The 22,855-nt window shown below is 43.1% G+C and overlaps 2 protein-coding genes across 3 annotated transcripts; one reads left to right on the forward strand and one right to left on the reverse strand.

The window, feature by feature from the left end:
• Window positions 1-625: 625 nt before the first annotated feature.
• Window positions 626-10,827, forward strand: LOC146981407 (RNA-binding protein MEX3B-like). Its single transcript, XM_085786564.1, has 5 exons — window positions 626-1,520; window positions 2,750-2,988; window positions 3,206-3,251; window positions 5,793-6,529; window positions 6,845-10,827. Exons 1-5 carry the CDS (start codon window positions 797-799, stop codon window positions 7,256-7,258), a joined length of 2,160 nt encoding a protein of 719 aa, XP_085642690.1. The 5' UTR covers window positions 626-796; the 3' UTR covers window positions 7,259-10,827.
• Window positions 10,828-12,141: 1,314 nt separating this feature from the next.
• On the reverse strand, window positions 12,142-22,304 carry LOC146981408 (SMAD family member 4). 2 transcript variants are annotated; one of them, XM_085786565.1, is made up of 10 exons: window positions 22,039-22,304; window positions 19,860-20,240; window positions 17,693-17,867; window positions 17,073-17,327; window positions 16,820-16,927; window positions 16,647-16,697; window positions 16,330-16,513; window positions 15,968-16,136; window positions 15,623-15,761; window positions 12,142-15,289 (listed from the first exon to the last, which is right to left on the reverse strand). In XM_085786565.1, exons 2-10 carry the CDS (start codon window positions 20,097-20,099, stop codon window positions 15,078-15,080), a joined length of 1,533 nt encoding a protein of 510 aa, XP_085642691.1. In that variant the 5' UTR covers window positions 20,100-20,240; window positions 22,039-22,304; the 3' UTR covers window positions 12,142-15,077. The 2 variants fall into 2 exon arrangements, with proteins under 2 accessions (XP_085642691.1, XP_085642694.1); XM_085786568.1 differs by lacking the exon at window positions 22,039-22,304 and adding an exon at window positions 20,823-20,982.
• Window positions 22,305-22,855: the final 551 nt, after the last annotated feature.

Raw genomic sequence — 22,855 nt, forward strand, 5'->3', positions numbered from 1 at the left:
GGGGAGGATTGCTTTGTTTTATTAAAGACAACAACCATGCTATTCTGAAACTCTCCCTGCTACACTGCTGAGCACAGAAGCAAAGTACCAAACATTAATCCTAATGAGGTGACTGATGCACCCTGGGTCTATTGTGGAGAAGTGTGCAAACAACAATGGAAGTGATAAAAGATCTGCTCCTACTGTGTGTGTAAGAGTGGACACTATCTGTATCAATTCCCTGTCCATTTTTGTGGTTATTTTCAAATCGCCATCTCGTTGCGATTCATCGGGACAGCATCTTTGGACACTTTGGAGTATACGCTTTAATCTTTAGCGTTCAAGGTAAAATACACCTATCAATCTGAGCTTACTTTTTGTCTTAAAATCACTTGGTGCAGTTCTGTGTGGTGTAAATGTCACAACAGCTCTATTTTGAGGTCTAAATGAAATCTACTCCCCCAGAGCGGGTTAATCCTTGGCAGCAGGGCACCTACAGATGTATTAATACATTCTGATAAATTATCCTAATGGCACCCCATCCTTTTTACACGATGCGCTCTGATTGTGTGCTCCTGACAATTGTGAATGCACAACTGACCCCAATTCAAAGTCTCGCGTGAAGAAGAAAAAAGCAAAACGAGATCACAGTGTAGGGAGGGCTGCATGGGGAGCTGGAGAGACAAAACAAAAGCCACACATTTCAGCCAACAGGCGCTGGTCGCTTTTTATTTTTTTGTATTCCAAAAAACGAAATTGATTCATTTCTCATACCTATTCCTGTTTAACGGCAATATTATAAAAAAGTTTTTGCATTATGCCCAGTAGCACGTCTTTGCTGGAGACCGACGAGGGAGAGTCCGAGGTCCCACCGCCGCTAGTGCACGCTTTCGCCGGTATGGGCCTTGACGAGCACCACGGCACTCAGAGCCAAACCCCCGAACAAGGAGATGAAAGCCTCCCCTTTCACCACCTCCACCACCACCAGCTGCCCCCGGTTTCTCACTTCAACCTCCTCGGCACCGTGCTAGACTTGAAACCCCTGCCTCTGCATCGGCCGCCCTCCTCCGGAGATGAAGTGAACACAACGACGCTGCCGCCGGAGGACGAAGAGCCGGAGGTTGTTGTTACCGCCGCCGCCGACTCCTCCTCGGTCTGCTCCACCGGCAGCTCGTTGCTACTAGCACAGGCCCACCGCCACCAACACCAACAACACCAACACCACCTCCCGTCGGTGCCCAGCGGCGCCGTGATGCCGTCCAGGATGGAGCCGCCGCCGCCGCCGCCGCACGTCGAGACGGTCCTGCTGTACAACGGAGACGAGCACGACGAGAGCGGGGTGGTCGGCGGCGGCGGCGGCGGCGGCAGCGCCCTACCGCCGGCCACCAGCATGGCGATGCTGCCGCCCGGCGCCGTGTACGCCGGGGAGTCGGGCTACGAGGCCGAGCCGTCGCTGTTGGCCCGGCGGAAGAGCGTCAACACCACCGAGTGTGTGGCCGTGCCGAGCTCCGAGCACGTCGCGGAGATCGTGGGCAGACAGGGTGAGTGGGTAGTGGGTGTCCGCCAGTCCGTCCGTCCGTCCGCCGGAGCTCCGTGGCGGCTGGACCCCCGAGCTAAAGTTGCTAATGGAGTTGCGATGAAAGTTGTTGGGAAGGTAGCTTTGGGCAGCGATAAAGTGAGCCAACTAAGAGTAAAAGCAATGCAGTAAATGTATTACAATAATTAAAAGATCGTTTCATTGCGTTATATATATATATTAAAAAAAAAAAAGGTTACTGCGAAATTGTGTCTTATTTTGAGAGAAACTACCGTTGGCTAATTGGTAACTTATTGTTGTCACCCGCAGTAGCATCAACGAGAGAGCGCGCTGTTTTACACTGAAAAATAATTTTAACAAGTTACAGTGTTGTTAAATTGAACATCTGACTGGTTGAGTATGACATCGCATTGAAACAAGCTGTGCCAATCTGAGCCAAACTACGTTTTAACATCTTTCAGCCACAATAGTGAACGTTAGCTCGAAAGCAGCTAACAGCCTAGCTCCTCCTAACTGGGTCAACACCACCCTGGCCCAACACCCTCAACAAAAGTTTACATCACAAGTTTTATATGAACCGGCGGACCCCTCCGTGCTCTCTGTCGCGGAGAGCTCGCCTATATCACGGTTTGTTTTTGTCCGTGCTTCGCTGACAGTGTACGCGGGTCAGCCGAGCCGTGCCGTGCCGTGCCGGAGCAGGGCTCGGGCTTTGTCTCGGGAGGAGAACATGAAGAGCAGTGTGGTGGTCACCATTGCTTTGCCACATCAGCTGCAGGTTATAGTTAGCTCCGTGACATACCCAGGACGTCCTAGTTCAAACAAACACCAGCGGCTTTTTCTAAGATGTACATCGCGTTTTTGTGTGATCTTGGACGTGAACTTTACATAATTTGATGGTGTAAGGTTGGGAGAGTGTTATTATGTAGCGTTTCAGACCAGTTGGGGGAGGGTTGCACAGACTGCAGTGTTGACAACAACAGGAAATGGCTCTGGTAATGATGTTGGACTCTCAACCACAGCTGAAAGGAATATTTAATTTATAAGCTATGCAACATTTAAACGGCATTAGTGACTGGAAACTTATACTGCATGTGCAATTATCCTTTATTAGTTCAGATTGGTGCTATAGAGTTTCAGAGTTTAACATTATGTGTGTGTAGTGTGGTTACATCTTTAAAATTGAAAATAATCAAGCTTTCCCCTGTATTTCTTTGTATCTCTTTAACTCTCCAGGCTGTAAGATTAAGGCGCTCCGAGCCAAGACCAACACCTACATTAAGACACCAGTGAGGGGCGAGCAGCCAGTCTTTGTTGTGACAGGGCGCAAAGAAGATGTGGCCATGGCGAAGAGGGAGATCCTGTCTGCCGCAGAACATTTCTCCCTCATCAGAGCATCTCGAAACAAGACGGGCCCTTTGGCCACTGTAACCGGCCCAGGAACGCCCACACTACCTGGACAGACAACCATCCAGGTCAGCAAGCCTGTGATTATGAGTCATTGTGTCGTCCAGAGTCCATGACACAGAGTTTCTTATGAAGTGAATCACATTAAAAGTAGTGTATATTTATATCCTGGCACACTGGTTTCATACAGATGGCTGTGCTTTTTTTTTTTTTTTTTTTAATGTTGTTGATTTTGTTCACCATTTAAAGTATGTATAGTTACCTTGTGTCATTTCAACCCTACAGGTGCGGGTGCCCTATCGTGTTGTTGGGCTAGTTGTGGGTCCCAAAGGTGAGTCTTTTGAATTAAGTCTATATTCAGAAAAATGCTGCTTAGGAATTAGTTGACAATATAGATTTTTAGTGTGAACGTAAAAACAGAATTGTACAACCAAAGACAATTTATGTCAAAATACAACAAAGCAGCCAGATTCTACTTGATGAAAAACAATGTGTTTCATAACAACAGAACAAGCCTCACTTGTTGGTGATTAAGGTGCTGGTTAAATCAGGCTAAACATGCAGAGTGAAACTGTATTTTGAACCTTAATGAAAGTATACAATTATTTTTACACAATGGAAGAAACATGATGAGTATTTTAAGACAATGGGCTCTAGTTTCTTAGACCAGGTGCAGCGCAGTTGCACCGCACCGCCGGGGTGTGTCCAGGCACACTTTGCAAGTTTCGTGCACGGCACAATCCGGCGTAGACCAGCGCAGGCACTCCTCCTGTCCCTTCTACCGGTGCAAGTGGGAAAGAGGGAGGAGAGAAGGTGTGGAGTGGGATTAACACAGCCAATTCAGATCTTCACCAATCAAACAAGCTCCTCTCCTCACCTTTAACTGCGCCGCGGGCGATGCGCACTGCAATTTTTGTCATTTTATACTTCGACATGGACGGAGGAGGCAGCGACGCTAGACGGCCAAACAGGTGTTTTGGTCCAGGAGGTCAGAGCTCAGAGTGACCGAATAAGGAGTTTACTAATATCGTTAATCAGGTTTGCCCTGATACAGTGTGAACCGTTGCCCAGTGTAAAAAAAACTAATAAAGAAACTCACATTTAGTAACCCATATTTAAACCCTGTGTAAGAAAGATGAGAGGTGTACACTTATCACAACATCAACAAACACCATGTGTAACAGGGATGGAATCAGGAGCATCTCAGCGTAAAGGATGCATTGCTGAGCGTCTCTATCTCTCTCTCTCTGTCTGTCTGTCTCTTTTTTTTTCTGTGATGAGAGATGCTGAGTAGGCTATATACTCACTGTCTGATGCCGAGGCTGTTTGTGGTTGGCTGAGAGAGATGATAGTTATTTAGTTTTTTAGTTTTTTGTTACTTTGCATCACAGTTTCAGCTGTGTTAATTCAGTCAGGTTGAGTTTCCGTTATGCGTGCCATCCGCCTTTGATCTGACGTCAGATGTGACGGGACAATCGATATAGATATAAATTCATGTGTTGATTCCATTAGTTGCATTAAATAGTGGTTGTTGTGATTATTTATTGTATTTAAATGTGCCTGGAACTGTGGAAACCTGCCTGTGAGGTCTTGGTGACGTGTGCGCACTGTCAGCCAATCTACCACTGCGCCGGCTCGGCTGCGCTTTGCACCAAGAGTAGACCAGGTTGGAGTTGGCGGGCTTTCGGCGCACTCTTAGCGTGGCTTTTTGGCACGAAACTTTCACTGCGCCAAGCTGAATCTGTGACGCCTCCCCCTGCTGCGTCGCCACACCCATCTCGGCCCACCGCGGCCTACCAAACTGCCAAACTGACCATGCGCCGGGCTGCACTGGTCGAAACCACGAAACTAGGGCCCAATTTTTTAAAATGTGAGGTGCAGGGTTGGGGGTTACTTCCCCCCAAAGTACTCTGTTCATATTCAATTTTTATTATGAAAGTTATGCTCTGATTTTTTTTCTGATTAATGAACCACAATAATATTCTCTAATGGATGCCCCACTGTGCCATGCTTTGCTTATAGCTGCTCCTTCAAGAGTTTTGATATGTCCAGCTCTTACTAGAAGCTTACATTCTCCTTTCACTGAGGACTTAACCCATTGCCCTGTTGACATTACCACCACAGTGTCAGAAAGCCCTGGGGTTGATTTGCAAATTGCACTGCAGCGGTTCTCAACCATGTGCCATTAGGCTGGATGGGGGGTGGTAACAAATCAGAATCACAGGAAATGTGGTGTCACACAGAAGCAAGAGGCAGTGTGTAATTTAAATATTCTGTATTAATTATTTACAAGTATTGAAATGAAGTGTACATAAGAATTGTGGCACATTCAATATTTTAAATGCCTTTGCTTCTGTGATTCTATTTTAAAATGGTTACCATTTAGCCATATGTCCAAAAGCCATGTAAAATCCATTCTTCTAATACATATATACTGATGACAGAAGATGGAAAAGCTTAGTGTTAAGGTTGGGTTATGTGCTTTAGCCAGCTGAGTCACCAGTATAGCCCACAGTTTAGCACTGTAATTACTGCACAGCTGTGTTTCTTCCAATTTCAACGTCAGATTTTATTGTAAGGAAAAACAACTGTTTTGTTAGCATGTACATGACAAAATAGCCCAAGCTGTAGTTCTTTTTCTTAAGACCCTCTCCAGCTAATGTATTCAGCTTTCAACACAAAACTATTCTCCTCTTCTTGACACTTGTAGCTTTTCTCTCTAATGTGCCATTTGTGCTCAGATGTGGGGTTTTTTCAACTGTAGGGCCAAACGGCTTTTGATGGTGTGCTCTTAACATTGATGTGACTGTGTGATCAGCTATTCAGACTTGTTGTCTAAGTGCATGTATCTCGATCTTGTCATTTCTTTCAGGGGCAACCATCAAACGCATTCAGCAACAAACCCACACCTACATCGTGACGCCAAGTCGAGACAAAGAGCCTGTTTTTGAGGTCACTGGGATGCCAGAGAACGTGGACCGGGCGAGGGAGGAGATAGAGGCGCACATCGCCCTCCGCACCGGCACCTGCGGAGGTATCGAGGCTCCAGGTGTAGACAACAATGACTTTCAGTTCAACGGGACAGACGTCAGCTTTGAAAGTTCTGCGGCAGCTGTTGGGTTGGGGAAGGCTGGGTGGCTTCATCCAGGTGCAACATCACCAGGTGGTACTGGTAGCTTGCTGCCGATGGGCATCAATGGTACTAAGCGAATCAATAGCAATATTAATAATGCTGTCAGGATGTCTTCCACCTACCGCAACGACAGCTCCAGTTCCCTTGGCAGCGGCTCCAGCTCAGCTGATTCTTTCTACGGCAGTGGGAATGGTAACCGGATGGCGGATTTCAGCCCGACCTGTCCGTTTAATGCCAACGCCAACAACAACAACAACAACGTTAACGCTGGCAATACACCTTTATGGTTTGGAGAGAGTCTTCTTCCTGTGGGGTCCGAGGAGCTGGTCAGCCTGGGAGGTGGAGGCTCCTCCTCAGGATTTGACCCGTTAACCATCTCCACTGCCCAAGCCCCCCACCCTCCTGCACAGCCACACATCTGGAGCCCCTTTGTGGACCACCAACCCCTCCAGGGCCTCGATGTTCTTCAGTCTCAGGTAAGTGATACTCAGCATAAGCACACAGCTCATGCCCTCCTGTAGTTTAGTGCCAGCTTCTGTGTTTTTGTCTGGTATTGCTTTTTGGATGTTGGTGTGGATGCAGATGTTAGACAATAGACACGTAGAAGCGGTTCATTGTTTGAATCTGTAAGTTACCTAAACCCAATAAGCCAACATTTCTGGCATGTGCTTCTGTGTCACATAATGAAAATAAGGTCTTTTAAATATTCTCCACAACAAGAAACATTGCTTTAAGATGCTGTATTACCTATGTAGTCATCTAATAATGACTGATGTCATCGATGTCTCCAGACCAGTCAGCCTGGGACGCCCCGCCTCTCTCCAACCTTCCCTGGGACCGAGGCCTTGGAGCACCCTCAGGCCCAACGTGTTCACCGGGGGACTTTTGGCTCTGCTGGGACCCTTGACGCCCACAGGTTCCCCTCTTATGGTTCGGCCTTCTCCTCTTCCAGTGAAAGCACCGCCTCCTCCTCGTCCCCTCCTGAATCCTCCCTCTCTTATCGACCTGGGCTCGGATCCGCGGCAGGGAGAGGACAGGAGATATGTATCCACTGTATGGATAACCAGGTGATCGCTGCCTTGGTTCCCTGCGGCCATAACCTCTTCTGTCTAGATTGTGCCACCCAGATATGCCAGGGTCCAGAAGCCCTGTGCCCTGTGTGCCTATCCCCGGTCACACAGGCCATTCAGCTCCGTAACATGTGATTTTAGTCCATTTACCTTGATGGCAGATGAGGGATCGGCCTCCCCGACACTTCCGATTCATAATATGTGTGGGGAAATTACAAAACTGACCCCGAATCAGTATCTAGTTGTGTCCTCACCAAGGTTTTGTCCAAGATGGTGTTGACAAGGGTGAGAAGGAATAGGCGAATAAGGAATGATCTGTATTTAGGGCATGGGTTAGGGTCTTCAGCCCATTCACATGCCTGCTATTGTGAAGTCTTCTTCCTTGATTGATTGATCAATGGGAGGGTAAGAAGCCCTCTATGTAGCATCAGGTGGGGTGGGATATAAATATATATATATATTTTTTTTCTCATCTTGATTTTTGATTTACATTTTCTTCTCCCTGAAACATCTAGTTATCAGTTTTTGCCTACCTATATTTTTATTATTATTATTATTTTTTTTAAATGTTCTCAAACTCTATTAGAACTCTATGTTGAACTCCATTAGATACATAATGTTGGCTTTTTGGGCCAAAGTTCTTTTTTTTTTTTTTGTCTACATCTCAAAAGTGTTTTTTTTTTTTTTTTTTTAACTTTTGCTGCTACAGTTGTTTTCATGTGCTGAAATATGGCCCAGCCCCTTTGCCTCTCAATTATTTTGCTCACGACAGAAAACTGAGGAAAAAAGAAACGATGAGCATGTTTACATTGGCGAGTCCCACATGAATATGTATACATAAATAGTATTCCCATTGTTACCACAGCATTTAAATGCGTATCGCGGCAAACTGGATATGTACACGCTACATTATCCTGGCAAATGCCATCCTGCCCCAGACAATTTGCATAATGCAACTACTTTAAACAGGATACGATGTTTACATGCTCATGATCCTAAATCAGAATTTTATTTTATTATTACTGATTATTAACGGCATATTGATACACATGCAAACACACCCACAGAAGGCTTTTAAACCAAGTGGGTCACCCACACCTGAAAAGTTGTCACTCCCCAGTGGCAGTCACTTGTTGCCACAGGTTTCTTTCTCTCCCAGACTGGAACCAACAAGTGGGCAACTCCTTTTTTTGTAGAGTACCAGGATGTTGCACCACTTCAGTATCGCCACGTTGCTTTCAATTTTTACTTAAAAAAATGTTTACTGTAAACTTGTGCCTGATTCCGTTCTGAGTAAACAAAAAGAAACAACTGGTTCAGCGGACACACAGTGTTGCTCTGTCTTAAAACAAACTTGTGGCCTTTTTTAGAAAGCCTGTAATTAAACTGACAACACTATCTACAAATCCAGATCTTGGCTCGAAAGAACACAAGCTGACATACTGAAGTCTTAATGTATTTGTTCAATCTCTTAAAAACGCGTCTTGATGGAACAAAGATTATATCACAGGGGTGTTTTCTTTTGCTTCCCATTTTGTTGAGCCTTTCACAAGTATTTACCACCTACTGCTTTATCTTTTGAACACCAAACACTCCCATTTCCATACTTTTTCCCTCCTATAATATATATTTTTTCTCATTTTTCTCTTCCTCTCTTTTTTTTTTTTATTGATTTACATCATGGTTTGGGAAACCATGTGCTGGGTTTCAGCCATAAAGAAATGCACAGCTTGTACCTTTTGGTAACATTCCTCCTCCCCTGTATTGCAGTTATGTTTGTAGATGGTCTAAGTTTGGCTAAGTAATACTTGATCCTCACCTGGGAGCCAGAATAACTGTTATTCTATGAAACGATACTATGAAGACAGACGTAATCTGGAACAAATCCCGTACTGTACAGACAGACTGCTGACTTTTCAGCCATCTCAATAGTATCCTTTTCTTTCACTTGAATGTTCTTTCACTTGGACTGCTCCACCCTGTGGCCATCTCGTCACAGCCATTTTGTGTCCTTGTTGGTAAGCAGTCGGCAAAAATAATTCCATTGGGATACACAATTGAGATGGCGCCACCCCAAACACTTTACTCTTCTATTTAGTCCCATCTTTCGTTTACCAGGGCTATGCAAAAATCGTCTCAGTATGTTACCTACTGAAGGAAGCACTAGATAAATTAATCTCCTCGGGTTTTATTTACAGAGCTCAAACAATCTTGGACTCAAACTTTGTAGACAGACATATCCCTTCAGTTTTTCTACTACATCTCAGTCGGGGTTAACCTTCATTACCTGCTTTAATGCACTGATGAGATGTTTCAATGGTACACACTCTGCTTCCCGCGTTTCATCGGCTCCTTTTGTGTTTGTCCGGTGCCCGCATAAGCACAGCCTTCCCCACACCTTATCACACTATCGACTGGCTGGGACTCCAAACACATTTGGATTTTTTGTTTTCTCTCCCCTTAAACCTGTTCATCTGACCACTCCTCTTCCTGAAAAGTGAAGAAAAGGTACAAATTTGTGGAAATCATCTCAAACTTAGCTTTAAACACCAGTGTTTCTCGAGACTTTGTTTTACAGGATTGACTGAGTTAATGGACATTTCAAAGGGGAAGCAGCTGGAATGATTTTATCTTGGACTGTGCTGACACTACATAAGGTCAATACTATTGCTTTACCGTGTGGACTTTGGACCGCAGTCCTTCTAGCATTCCAGCTGTAAACAGTATTTTGGGAGTTATTTCATCGCTTAGCTCTGTTTCTCAAATATCTTCTCTGACATGGATGATTGAGCTTTCTTGGGGAAATGGAACCAAATGAGTCCCAAAAGTGCAAAAAACCATCTGCTTCTGCTCCCTTGGGTCTTCTATCCGTCCTATTATTTTACTTCTCTTAGCTGTACAAAGGGTCGATCTCTCTTTTTGCTCTCTTTCTCTCTGAGGGAATGCAATACTTTGTCGGCCCTCAGTTTGACATGAATCTATTGACATTTTTGTGTATGTATTATATAATATTACTGTTAATGACTGATAAATATACAGAACTTATTTTTATTTTGTTACATTTCATATATATATATACATAAATATATCTATATTAAAATGTTTACAGTAAGATTTTTAATTTTTTTTTTTTTTTACTTTTCTCTGAGTGATTAAGTGAAGAGTTGGAAACCCAGAAATGTTGCAGGAAGAGTGTCAATGCTATCTGCTTGTAGTCTAGTCATTAGTTTACAGTATTGATGATAATAGTATTGATAGCTGCAGTTTAACTTAGTGGAAAATGGAATGTGCATCGCGAGCATGTCTTCATAATGTACCGCCAATGTAAAACGTCACACTGCAACTGTAAAAAGGCCAAGGATTCAAGCTGCCTGTCACGTCTGTACGCCACCAAATTAAGAACGGTATACTGTAAAATGTATCTTAGTTTATCTATGTATAAATACATATATTGTTAAGCTGTACCAACAGTTCAAAGTATTTGCTAATTTTACTACACTTTTGTTATGTATATGTGGGGGGAGTCTTATGGCATATAAATTCTTCAAATTGAGTCAGGAGTTTAAAAGCAGACTATATTTTATAATGGCCTTTTAAGTTATTGCGGCCAAAGCACTGATATTATATATTTGCTGTAAAGAGAATTTAAGAGTTTTATTTTTCTGATATTAAAGTTACTTAATAAAGACTTTCATTTAAAGCCATGTCAGACTACTGTGATTCCTCATGTAGTGTTTTAAGTTCTGTGCGTGTGTGTATATCTCAAATATTCTGCTGAATCATCATCATGTTGTGATTTGCAATGTGAGCATTTCCTCTCACTTGTTTTGACGGGTTAAACTAATAAATACCAACTACATATTGCGTGAGCCTGTTAGTGCTCTGTAGGACTTAAGCCTTGCAAATGTATCTGCATTATGCAAACAGCAATTTCGTTTGTGATGCTTCCACCATTGAAAGAGTGGTTGCATAATGCTTTGGTGAAATGGGCCCCTGGTTCTGATTGATTAGTTTTTCTTTTTGGTCATAACTCCTACCACCAAAAAAAAAATCGTTGCCAAAAAGCACTTTTGTATTTGGCCTGTGAGTCACTGGGTTTTTGGGTTTAGAGGCAAGTGTGCATTTATAGGTTGAACGAGATGGTTAAATCCCCTGGATTAGCTGCAGTTTTATAAATGTATAAATGTGCTGCTTTTTCAGCTTGAATAATTGAGGAGATTCATGATGTTTTTAAATATCCATCGCTACAGATTGAGTTGCCCAGCAGTGCATAAAGAAGTGTTTTATGTAGTGCAACCTTGAACAACCGCTAATTCAATTACAGGTACCATTTTCTGGAAAATGAGCACCTTGACTTTTGCTACTTGATGGGAATATAGCCAAAAATACCTGTGATATTATTAACACTGGGGGATGTTAGGGTCTCACTGTGCAGCGAAAAGCATCAAGGCAAAGACAGCTCTGGATGACATGCAACCGCCCACGCAGGTGATTAGACCTCTTGTCAGACCAGTGTGAGCATGTATTATTCCTATGGAGCATTTCCACTGCAGACATTTAAACATGTCATAGCAGGAAGCATAGATTGATGGTTCAGTTTCCAGTAAACTATTCAAATGAGCCAGCAGCAACATGTGAGGCTCTGCAGCACTCAACGGATTAAGATAAAGACTTTTTAATACCGCAGATTGGAATTTAACACCTGCTTCACAGATATACTGGTCATAGAATAAACCCAGTTAAGACAATAAGACCTGCATTCATAAATTCACTGACACTTATATGACAAATTCTATTGTACATGTATTAATAAAACAGGTAAGCAGAAGAAAATCAGGTTTATGGACAGGTTTATGAGCTCCTGTAGCTGGTGAGACGACTGGACGGAACTCATTTTAATGCTTGTGTTCTAAAATGGAATGCTGCCATTAGTAGATACACCTGAAACAAAACCCACATCTGTTTGACGTATTTCATCCTTGCAAACATGTCACCCTGCTGAGGAAATGAACACCACATACAGAATATCAGGCCATGTTTAATTATAGACTCTCACATAAGAAATACAGGTAAAATGTATATCTGCAATCTGTCATAGTAGTCAACATCAACTCATTCGAGCTGTGTCTTTAGGCTCCTATAATAACAGCACATTATATAAAAACATCTGTCCACCTAAGAGCACACATAACAGGTTATTTCTCCAGACAGGACTCAGCACCGGCTCTTTCAGTAACATATCATCAGAAAATATTCTGTTTCCTGTCTTTAAATCAATCTGATGTATATCACATGGGAATAAATCCTGATGTTTCATTTTTAATCCCTGATGTAGAACAAAACTGTTTAACAGCGCTTTTCAAATTATAGTGAAATAATAAGAATATCAATCAAAGCTGGGATAAAGTGACCCTCTGCATAGTTTTGCTTTGTCAGTTGGATACAGAAATTGATAATTTCCTTTGATAAAAAAAAGACCTCAAATTTCAATTCAACCTTGAACAAATCCAATTAGTATATTGACATTTCATCTGTCTCACCAAAACTGCATAAGACCAAAAAATAACACACCTGTATAGGGACAAAAACACAAATTGATTAAAAGGAAACAACCTTGTCTAGTAGCTATGTTGCAAGATGGTCAAAAAAGAACACACTGTATGTATTAGGCACAAGCAGATGTTTGCAAATCTCAACATGAGATTAAATTAAATCCATGTTCCTAAATCAATGCAATAAAAAACAACAGTGTAACAGAGGTTATCACATGCAGCGAGGAACCAGAGGAGGGCACTCATGCTGAAATCAAATTATTTCTGTGCATCCCGCCACCATCACCTGTTAAAACACCAGTGAGAGAAATATCATGCTTTGTACTCATTTTACTTTTAAAGAGGATGCACACTAGTAACTGTGAAGTTTCTGCATTTGTCTTAGGTCTCAGGAGACAGAGTGTGTAATCCCAGTGTAATCCAGGGAAAGGGAAGTACTCCATTTCAAGTAAGGGGTAGGAATAAAAAGGTATATTTTACAATAAAAATCATGCTAACATTGACATGCACTTCAAAAAGAAAGTTATTTACATGGATTAAAAAGAGGAAAAAAACAACTGCAAATCAAGAAGTTAACTCAGAAGAGCCAAAAGAATCCCTACACGTGTGTAAATGTCTATAGAGAGAAAGGGCAATAACTGTTTTTTCAAAAGGTGGCTTAGTGTTACAGACGTTTTCAAAACAAATGCATCACAATGTTGCCTCTGCTCACAATCCTACGTATAATATACACCAACCTATTCACTCCCTTATTATTCATATCAACCACCTAAAAAATTAGTGTTATTTAATTAAAATCAAGAAAAAGTAAAGTGCTAAAAATGTAATTAATAAAAGTAACAAAAATAAAAACAAGAAAATATATTGATATTGATTGGAAACCGTCTTAAATGCTCTCATCTTTGTCAGTAAACTATTCATACACAAGACCTGGGTCAGATAATACAGAAGTGGGCTGCAAGTCAAGTACAATGATTCTCAACTAGTGTGTGGAGTCTGTGTGTGCGTGCTTGAAGATAAAATCCAATAAAACTGAAATAATTAGGAAGAGAAATAATTGCCATGATTTATTAAAGAAACCTCTGTATTAACATCACTGGGGCAAAAATCCAACTGGTTATTGGACTCACTCTCATGAACACACTAACTTAAGCTCTAACTTGATTTCAAAGTTCAAGGTTTTTGGTTTTGCCAAAACATTGATGAACCCTGTGAAGTCATGTCAGACCAACTGTCTTCCCCTTCGCTGCTTTTCTCTTTTCTGCCCTCGACAGGAAAAGTAAGAAAAGGCAGTAGGGAATGCACAGGAGGCAGATGAGATTCATTTCTTGTGGCAGCATAAAAGAGGGCGTTTTCCAAAACAGTAACCGTACCTGAAACACATGGTGGAAATAGATCAGTGATAAATGATCACTTACATGAGCATCTTGCTCTCACTTGTGTTTTTTTTATGAGTGAGTAATGATAAAAACACAGTGAGTCAGTAAAGAGAGTTACTGTGTCATGATGTCATGATAACAACCCCAAAAATCTGCTTTACTGTAGCTATGACATGTAGATAAGAACATTCTCAACCAAGTGCAATAGAGAGCGGTGGTGTGGGGGGGGGGTAAAATAAAATATTTTCTTAATGGACACCCACCAGGCACAGACCTGCAACCTTCCCTACGACTTGACCTGTTTCAGTTCAGAGGCTCAGAGTCCAGCTGGGTGGTCCCCAACACTGTTTACCGGCAACGATCAGCATGACGTCCAGCAGTTATCCTTGCAGTTCAGAGCTGCTGCCTTTCTATCCAGCCTGACAGTCGGCTGAACTCGCTCATCCTCTCAAGTGTAAAAGCAAAGAAGCCTGACAAACAGAAAACCGGCAGTACTCTGGTGCCCACACACTGGATATGAGAGACACACTGTACAGCAGCTCATCCTGCTGCTGCAGCAGCACTTAGACGCTCTTGTATTGTTCAGTGGATCTGATGCCTATCAGTAGTTGGTGATTGTGGACTCTGGGAAGCTGTGAAGTATCAGAAGTATCAGTGTACATTCCAGTTTTATGAGGTCTGCAGGTCATCTATGTGCGTGTTGTGGTGCTTTATATTTGTGGTTACTTGTGACATCTTTTTCTAGTCCTACAGTTCACCGTTTCCAGTCATCACAAGTCAAAGCCATCTATCAAAAATATAGATAGACAATCATTATCTTTAATCTATGGTTTTAGTGTTGCTGGATTTACTGTTATTAAAAGGCAAAAGCTGGGACCACAGTGCACGAAGGTGCCTCAAACACACCTGACAGTATTTTCTCATGTGGGACAGCTTCAGTGCCACAGCTGAATTCTCCACCCAAGACAGTTCCCCAAGGAAGACGATCCACCGCCACAGTGTGTTGCTGCAGGTACAACCATCTCAGTCCAGAGGTTGTGGGTCTGCTATAGGCATCGTGTGCAGAACCTCGTCCAGTAACTGTAGAGCTCTGTGGAGGTGGATCTCGATCCAGCATGGGGTTTCCTTGATGCTCTGACGGGGGTAGTCGGGCCCCCAGCCCTTCACAAAGCTCATCCTGAGGATACACAGCCTCCGGAGGTCGTCTACCCCGATACCAGCAGCTGCTGACAGACCTGAGAAGAGAGTGGACCACAGTCAGGTCAGTGTGCTGCTGCTGCATATGCGTGACAAACTCTACAGCAGCTGTTTGTTGAGTTCAGCAACATGTAGCCAGCCGTTATTAACCTTACGAATTGTTGCAATAGCAGATTTGTTTTATCAGAGCATGTTTGTTAAATATCTCAGTCAATGCAAATTAGGTTGACCGTCTGTCTGCTGCTCTCTTTGTCAGTAAGTAAACAGCCACTGCTCACTCAAAGAAAAGGTTTGTATCAAGCTTGGGTCACTGACTCTCATCCTGTTGTCTCTATCTGTGAATATCTGAATTTGAAGCTACAGTGTCTTACTAATAGCTGGAGCGATCCCGCCCACTGATCCAGGTCCTGGTATGTTTCCAGCTACAGCGGCTGCTTGGGCTGCTGCTGCTGCCTGAGCTGTGGCAGCCTGCTGCTGCATCTGTCTGTGGCACTGGCGAAGGTCGAACACCTGGCGGGAGACAAGAGATTTTAACCCTATACATTCAGCAGCAATTAGCTCCCTGCACAGGAGAAACATAGATACCACCACACGCTGCCTCTCAGAGAGGAGCTCAGCGAGAGCAGGGCTCTGTCAGGGTGTATGCGCATGACTGATCCTATTAATATACACACACTGTGTATTTGTATATGTACAAGTGAAACCCACATCCTTACCTTGATGTAAGCACTCGGGTAGATTTTGTGAACAGCGTCTCCGGGGGCTCGGCCCGCCTCCCTGTCCAGGTAGTAACTCTGGACAAACACTGCGTGGTCACTGAGACATCGCACCCACACGTCTCCCTCGCCTTTACACTCCAGCTGGACCCCTTTACCAATGTGAAGCCTGGGGAAGAAGTTAGGAATAAAAGAAAAACAGGAAAGTTGAAGTGATAACAGTAGACACAGTCACATCCTCTCCTGTCCTGTAATCAGAGACACAGACAAGTTGTGTTGTGTGATTCTTCTGAGCCGATTTTGCGGTTCGGCTCTCTCTGTTAATATGCAAGTGTTACTACGCGATGTGCGTTGGCACCTACCTTGCTCTCTCGATCGCCTCAGTGCGATGTACGTTACTGAGCTGGCCCAGACAGAACCTGTCTCCTCCTGATGGGTCTACGTAGCCGTCCACCGTCACAATGGGGCAAGAAGAGGGCACTTTAAACGTCTCCCCAACTTGAACGTCCATTTCAAAATAGGCAATGGAGCACCAGTAGTCGGGAGCTGAAACAGAGGGAAGAAATGAAAGAAAATGAGCAGCAGTGCTGTTTGTAAATGCATTCACAGGATTTGTAATATAGCAGGCCTGAAAATTGTGTCCAGGGTTTGGGGTCACCAGTCGGTTGTGTGTTCTTACCTGGGTGGTTGGATATCGGAGGCTGAAAGGCGAGCTCATTATGAACCGGCCCTGAGAGAAACAGAGTAATGGCAGCTGTCATCCACAGTGCAAACAAATATGTAGGTGATTTTTCTTTCTTTTTTTTTGTTATTGGGGATGAGCCTTCAGCTGTGGTAACAGAGTGGACTTACAGTAATGTGGTGGATGTGGCATAGGAGGATGGTGCTGTAGGTGACCGTTGGTGTGGTGGGGTATGTTGGGGGTGAAACTGCTGTTCCTGGACCAGGTGGAGCTGGCACCTGTGGAGAAATCAACAGAGGTCAGTGTGCAAAACTCACAGCAGCAAGTCACAAGACTGAGACTGAGTCTTTCACAATAAATTACAGACACTTCCTGTGTGGGTAAACGACACAGACATAAAGACATTTCCTAAGTGTATCTTACTGCCGGATCCCGTAGCAATGGCAGGGAAGGATGACGTTGAGGCGGAGGTGGAAGCCTCAGCGGGTGGAAGTAGGTTTGGTGTGGCGAATGGTTCAGAGGGGGCCGGGCGGCTGCCGGATGGGGGGTGCTGGATGGTCTGGATGGAGTGACCTCCCTCGATGGAGGGCAGACTCTGCTGTCCGTCAAAATCGTACTCATCCTTAACCATCAGACCTGTGCTTGGTACAGAACTGGTCAGGGTCAGTCCTGATAAATCTGTGGGTCAACAAAGAGGATAAAGTGTCCAAACATTTCATCTGCACAGTGAAAGTAAAAAAAAAGAGTAATTCAGACTGAGACCACTGTAACTTCACAATAGTTGTATAACTTACAACAAACTGAAAGCTGTGTTGCTGACGACTTGCTAAAAACAGTGTTTACCGTTACATCAGTTTCCTTTCTGTCAAAGCAGAAGTTCTCTTCAGCACACGATGATGAAGAGAACTGAAACTCTTACGCTGTATCTTGAGAGTTTTTATAGCTGTGTTTAGTTTCTGTGGTTTCTTCGGATCCTGTTACTGATCTTCTACATTTCAATAGATTTTAAAAACGTAAAGTGAAAACCTTGTCCTCTTTCTCACCTATTCCCGGAGACACCACTCTCTCATAGTGATAGGGATTGACGCACACACTGTCACACTTGAGGTCAAAGGCAAACTGGCAGTATTTGACGTGCTTCAGTTCATTCTTATGCAGGTCAGGCCAACGCCACAGCCGGGCATAGATTACATGAGGGAACCCTTTACGTCCTGCCACCTGGAAAAACAACACAGAGAAACAGACACAGCGAAATAAAATTAACTCACTCGCTGTCCTTAGGGCCGAGGTCAAACGTGGTGTTAAGGCAATTACTGGGAGACAGAGAGTTTTCCACCATTGTGGAGAACAACATATTCCAACAAGACCAGAGATGAACTGGTCTAACTACTTTTTAACATGGCTCAAATGGTCTTTCCTTTAAAGCAGAAGTAAGCGGAATGTTTGTGTTAATATAAGTCTTAAATAGTTATATCTTCCGACAGCAATCACTTATATAGAGTGTTTGGTCTGAAACATGGGTCTGTCAGTCACTCTGCTCTGCTCTGAGCCCAGGAGAAAACTTTCCTTGTATCCTACAACCTTTATCCAGTGAGGAGAGAGAACGGCATAAAGGGGCGGTCCTCTCTGTGTGTGCAGCCAAGGGATGCGCGTGAATGTGGTGACGTAGGGACGAGGGCAGGGACTGCTAACTCCATCGGCTGACCAGAAGTTAGCCAAAACGACCGGATCGCTTACTTCTGCTTTAACTTAATAAAGTTAGTTTTTGTGATATAAGGCTGTCTATATGTGATAGTAAATTGTAAATCTTGCTGTTTTGATAAATCTAGGCTCTGTGGGCACTAGGGAATAACAATGTGCATGTGATTAAAGAGGAACTATGCAAGATTTTTATCTTAATTATGCTACAATTTTACCTTAATTAAACAGCTTTGGAGTAATTGTGATGGTTGAAGAAATGACACGTTACTTTGTACGAGGGAGGCTCTCTACCTTCCACGTAGCACCTCTTGGCTGAAAACAAATTTTTGCAAATCAGCGCCACCGCCCTGGTGTCTCAGCTCTCGTCTCTGCAGCACCGCAACACAAACGTGGGACGTAACCCGTAATCTCTTGTGTATGACAGATAAGACTTCACAAATATACACGTTGTAACATCGTATATGATATTATAAACCGTTATGTACCACTCTATTGAGTGATCTTTTGCCGGCTTCGTTGTAAACAAATGCACATGGCCAGGAGGAGGGTTAGCAAAACAGCGGAAAAGCGTCAAGACTTGCATAGTTCCCCTTAAAATATGCAGATATTGGTTAGGTATATTAGTTGCAGGCTTTGATGTTATGTTTAATTGGCTATTTCTTAATTCATGACACAAAAAGAAGTCCAATGAGCCTGCATAATGTTATTATTCGAATTAAAGGGATAGTTCACCTAAAATTCAAATTTCACTCATTATCTACTCACCCTCATGTTGACTAAGGGCTGGGAGAAGTTTCAGAGTCCTCCGTGCCTTCTCTGAGTTACAGCGGGGCTCCGTGCAGCACTGCATGTCCATATGACGGTTGCGAACGGACCCCACTTTTCTTCGTCCAAAAAGACACACCAAAAACCATCCAAATACCTCCACACAGCTCATCTGTAATCTCGCGAGATTTGCGCTAGCGTCAATAATCGCATGACACCAGCGCAAATCTCGCGAGATTTGGACAGACCAGGAAGAGGAGCTTCCGCTGCAAACAAGCTTAAAACATATACTTATTTAATTTTTTTCAGGACAATTTCTCATGTTGGGGCTTCAATACAAAGCAGACATTACAGATGAGCTTTGTGGAGGTATTTGGATGGTTTTTGGTGTGTCTTTTTGGACGGAGAAAAGTGGGGTCCGTTTGCAACCGTCATATGGACATGCAGTGCTGCACGGAGCCCCGCTGTAACTCAGAGAAGGCACGGAGGACTCTGAAACTTCTCCCAGCCCTTAGTCGACATGAGGGTGAGTAGATAATGAGTGAAATTTTAATTTTGGGTGAACTATCCCTTTAAACTTAACTGATAAGCAATTGAATGTGCAGTTTCTCATGGGTGAGAAACTAAAAAATTATCTCAAAGCATAAACAGATGCTTTACTCATCTCATCTTGTCAAAACTGACCAATACTAATGCATCAGTGTGTGTTGTACGAATGGTCCACACAGATCAGGATTGTCCTACCTGCAGCCTCCCGTCAAGCGTCCTCTGAATGGTCACACACTTGCTGGGATGGGCGCCGTTGGTGGTGATAGCTGTGATGAGGGAGTCCAGCTCGTCCTTTTTCTCTTTCAGCTTTTTCACTAGGCTCTCGATGGCCCGCTTGGCAAAGGTCTCGCTCTCCCCGCCCTGTCTGTGACACATCAGGCTGTGCACGATGCTCAGGCAAGCGTCGTTGCTGGTAGGTGTGCTGGTGATGGACATCTTGATATGTGTCTCTAGCTGCACTTTTCTGAGAATATGTAGGTCGCTGACAGTTTCACATCATCAGGAAGCAGGAGTAGAGATGGTTTCCCACGACGTCGATAAAAAGCAATTCAGGTGTGATTACAAACCACTCAGCACCTGAAAGGAAAAGATAACATGTGTTTTAGATGAAATGGTTTTAGAAAGGTATTGTTGTTGTCTTTTTGATGTTCTGTTAACCACCAAAAATGGAGGACCGCGCACTTGAATCAACACCAACATATTTATTAACTCACTATTACATCCTACATGGATTTAAGTATTTATTACAGGGCTCCTATGAGATATTATAAACTGTAGATAGGTGTATCTAAACTCGTTACTGAGGTGTATGTAATCCCAGTTGACAAGTAATTATTGATCAAATTCAACAGTAAAACGTTACTCACACATTAAAGCAAGAGTTATAATGATGATAATAACAACAATACCCACACATGGGCCATTTTCAGCACTAAGTACTTTCACCCTCAATACTTTATGTACAAACATACTGGTTCAAAGGTATAGCCTACTTTTAAATGCAGGGCTTTTATTTGTGGTGAAATACTGTGGTGTAGTACTTTAACCTAAGTCAGAGTACTGTATTTCAGCCAGCATTGTTATGAGTCTGAGGGCATGAACCACAACCTGTAACGTTTTAACGGAGTTGGTGGATGTGTTATGAAAACAGTAGCTTACCAACGGCATGCTGACACAAAGGAGCAATATTTTATGCATTTTCTGAGGAGTTTAGAAAAACACGGGGCTGGTTGTACGGGAGCAAAAAATACAGTCGAAGTTGTCGCCTCTCCCTCCCTTGCTAGCGGCACCGCTCTGTCTGCCGTCGGTTCAGGAAAACACACCAAGTTACCGCAAAGCAGGAAAACTAACCGGAAGTGAGCAGTTATTCCCTTCAAAATTAAAGGGACGTTTTCTTAAAGGTAGAACAAACGTCAACAGATTTACAAAGCATTTCAGAGTCATCAATTTCCTTAATGAAGTTTTATATAATGATGTAAAAAAGCCAGCTCAACACATACACCCATTAGACTACCAAAATGAACCCAGTTTTTTGCACTCAATTTTCTCCAGGGATTTTTTACAGTGGGCAATAAAACAGGAAATGAAATTCATCTTCAATGACACCAATTATCACACACAAGTACAAATAGGCTGCTTTTTCGGTAAACCTAGGGTAACAGTCACTGACAACGCTGGCACTTCTATTCTCTATTCAAGTCTAAATAGCTCTGTACCAATTAAATGAAGGCTACTTTTGATAACTAGTTTAAAAATTGCAGTCATTTTTTGGGGGAAAACCACGAAATATTTAAAATTTTCCTCAGATTCATTACTCTGTCATGCATGGTAATGAACTGAATATTAAGGTTTTGATTGGTATCTGGAGAAACAAGGCGTGTCAAGGAAATGAAACATTAAACAGGTTAACAGGCTGATCAATCAGTTACTAAATACACATGATAATGACAGCCCTACATTAACCTTTTACATACCTACAATGTATTTTGAAGCATCTTTGCATTTACCGGTAATTGAACTGCATCACCGCTTGATCTGACTTTTATTTTGAAGAGCCCCAGCGGAAACACCCGGTGTGCTACCTGCCGACTTGACCCCAGACTGGTTAGCTACCTGCTACTAAAAACATCAGCTAGCACCGATGACTGTTGATAGCAAACCTGCTAACATAGCATGCTAACGTTACTGTAAGTAGCAGGTTGTTTATTTATTATGGCCAGTTCCGCAGCACGGGAATGACTCAATCACTTTCTTCTGTAGGTAGCAGCAAAACAACTTCGTGCAACCGTGAAAAACACTGGTAAGCAGCCGCTACAAAGTTTTAAATGGCAGACTAATTAAACCCATGCAAATTGCTAGCAGCAGTTTACGCTACCTGGAGTTAGCTGGTGTGGCAGCTAGCGAGAGAAAGCCCTGCCTCTGCTCCAAGTTGATGTGCCAGCGGTGGGGCTGTGCAGGTCCTCCGTACCGTGGTGACTGTGCTCGGATGTACCGCTCCAGCTCGTTGTGTTACACTGATTTAGAAAACAGTCAGCCGTACATCCCCAGAAGTGAAGCGCGGACAAAGCCAGAGTGAAATCTCAGATTTCATGTGAAGTCTCGACCCACTTCACTTCACTCACTTCTCACCGTTTCCTTCAACGGTGCGTTGCGCATGCGTAACACGAGTTGAGTTGTAAAACGTTCATACAGGTCATGACTACATACTAATATGACTAAATGATAGTAGGAATAATCTTGATTTTAAAGACATTTTGTGATCTCTGTTTCACTATGCTCATATTTAATTTGTCATCTAATCAGATGTAAGTAAGTTTTCAAACAAACAAAAACCTTCTAATTTCTGTTTTCTTTTCAGGCTTCTCAAGTTAAAATAGAAGTCAACTCTTTGCACTGTTGGCAGGTGAAATGAAGCAAATATCTCCCGTCCGCCCTTTATATAACCAGGTAAAACCCTAACTGAAAAAAAAAAAGTTTAACACACACACACACACACACACACACACACACACACACACACACACACACACACACACACACACAACATAGAACATAGAACATCCAATGAAATACAAGGTCAAAAACAATTATGATGCAGACGTCATTTCTTTTCTTTTTTTTAAAGTATAGTTTTTGCCTTTATTTGACAGCACAGAGTGAGATAGACAGGAAAAGGGGAGGCAGAGAGGGGG

This window comes from Trachurus japonicus, chromosome 9 (genome assembly GCF_045865225.1).
Source record: "Trachurus japonicus isolate A0001 chromosome 9, Traja_1.0".
Classification (NCBI taxonomy): Eukaryota; Metazoa; Chordata; class Actinopteri; order Carangiformes; family Carangidae; genus Trachurus; species Trachurus japonicus.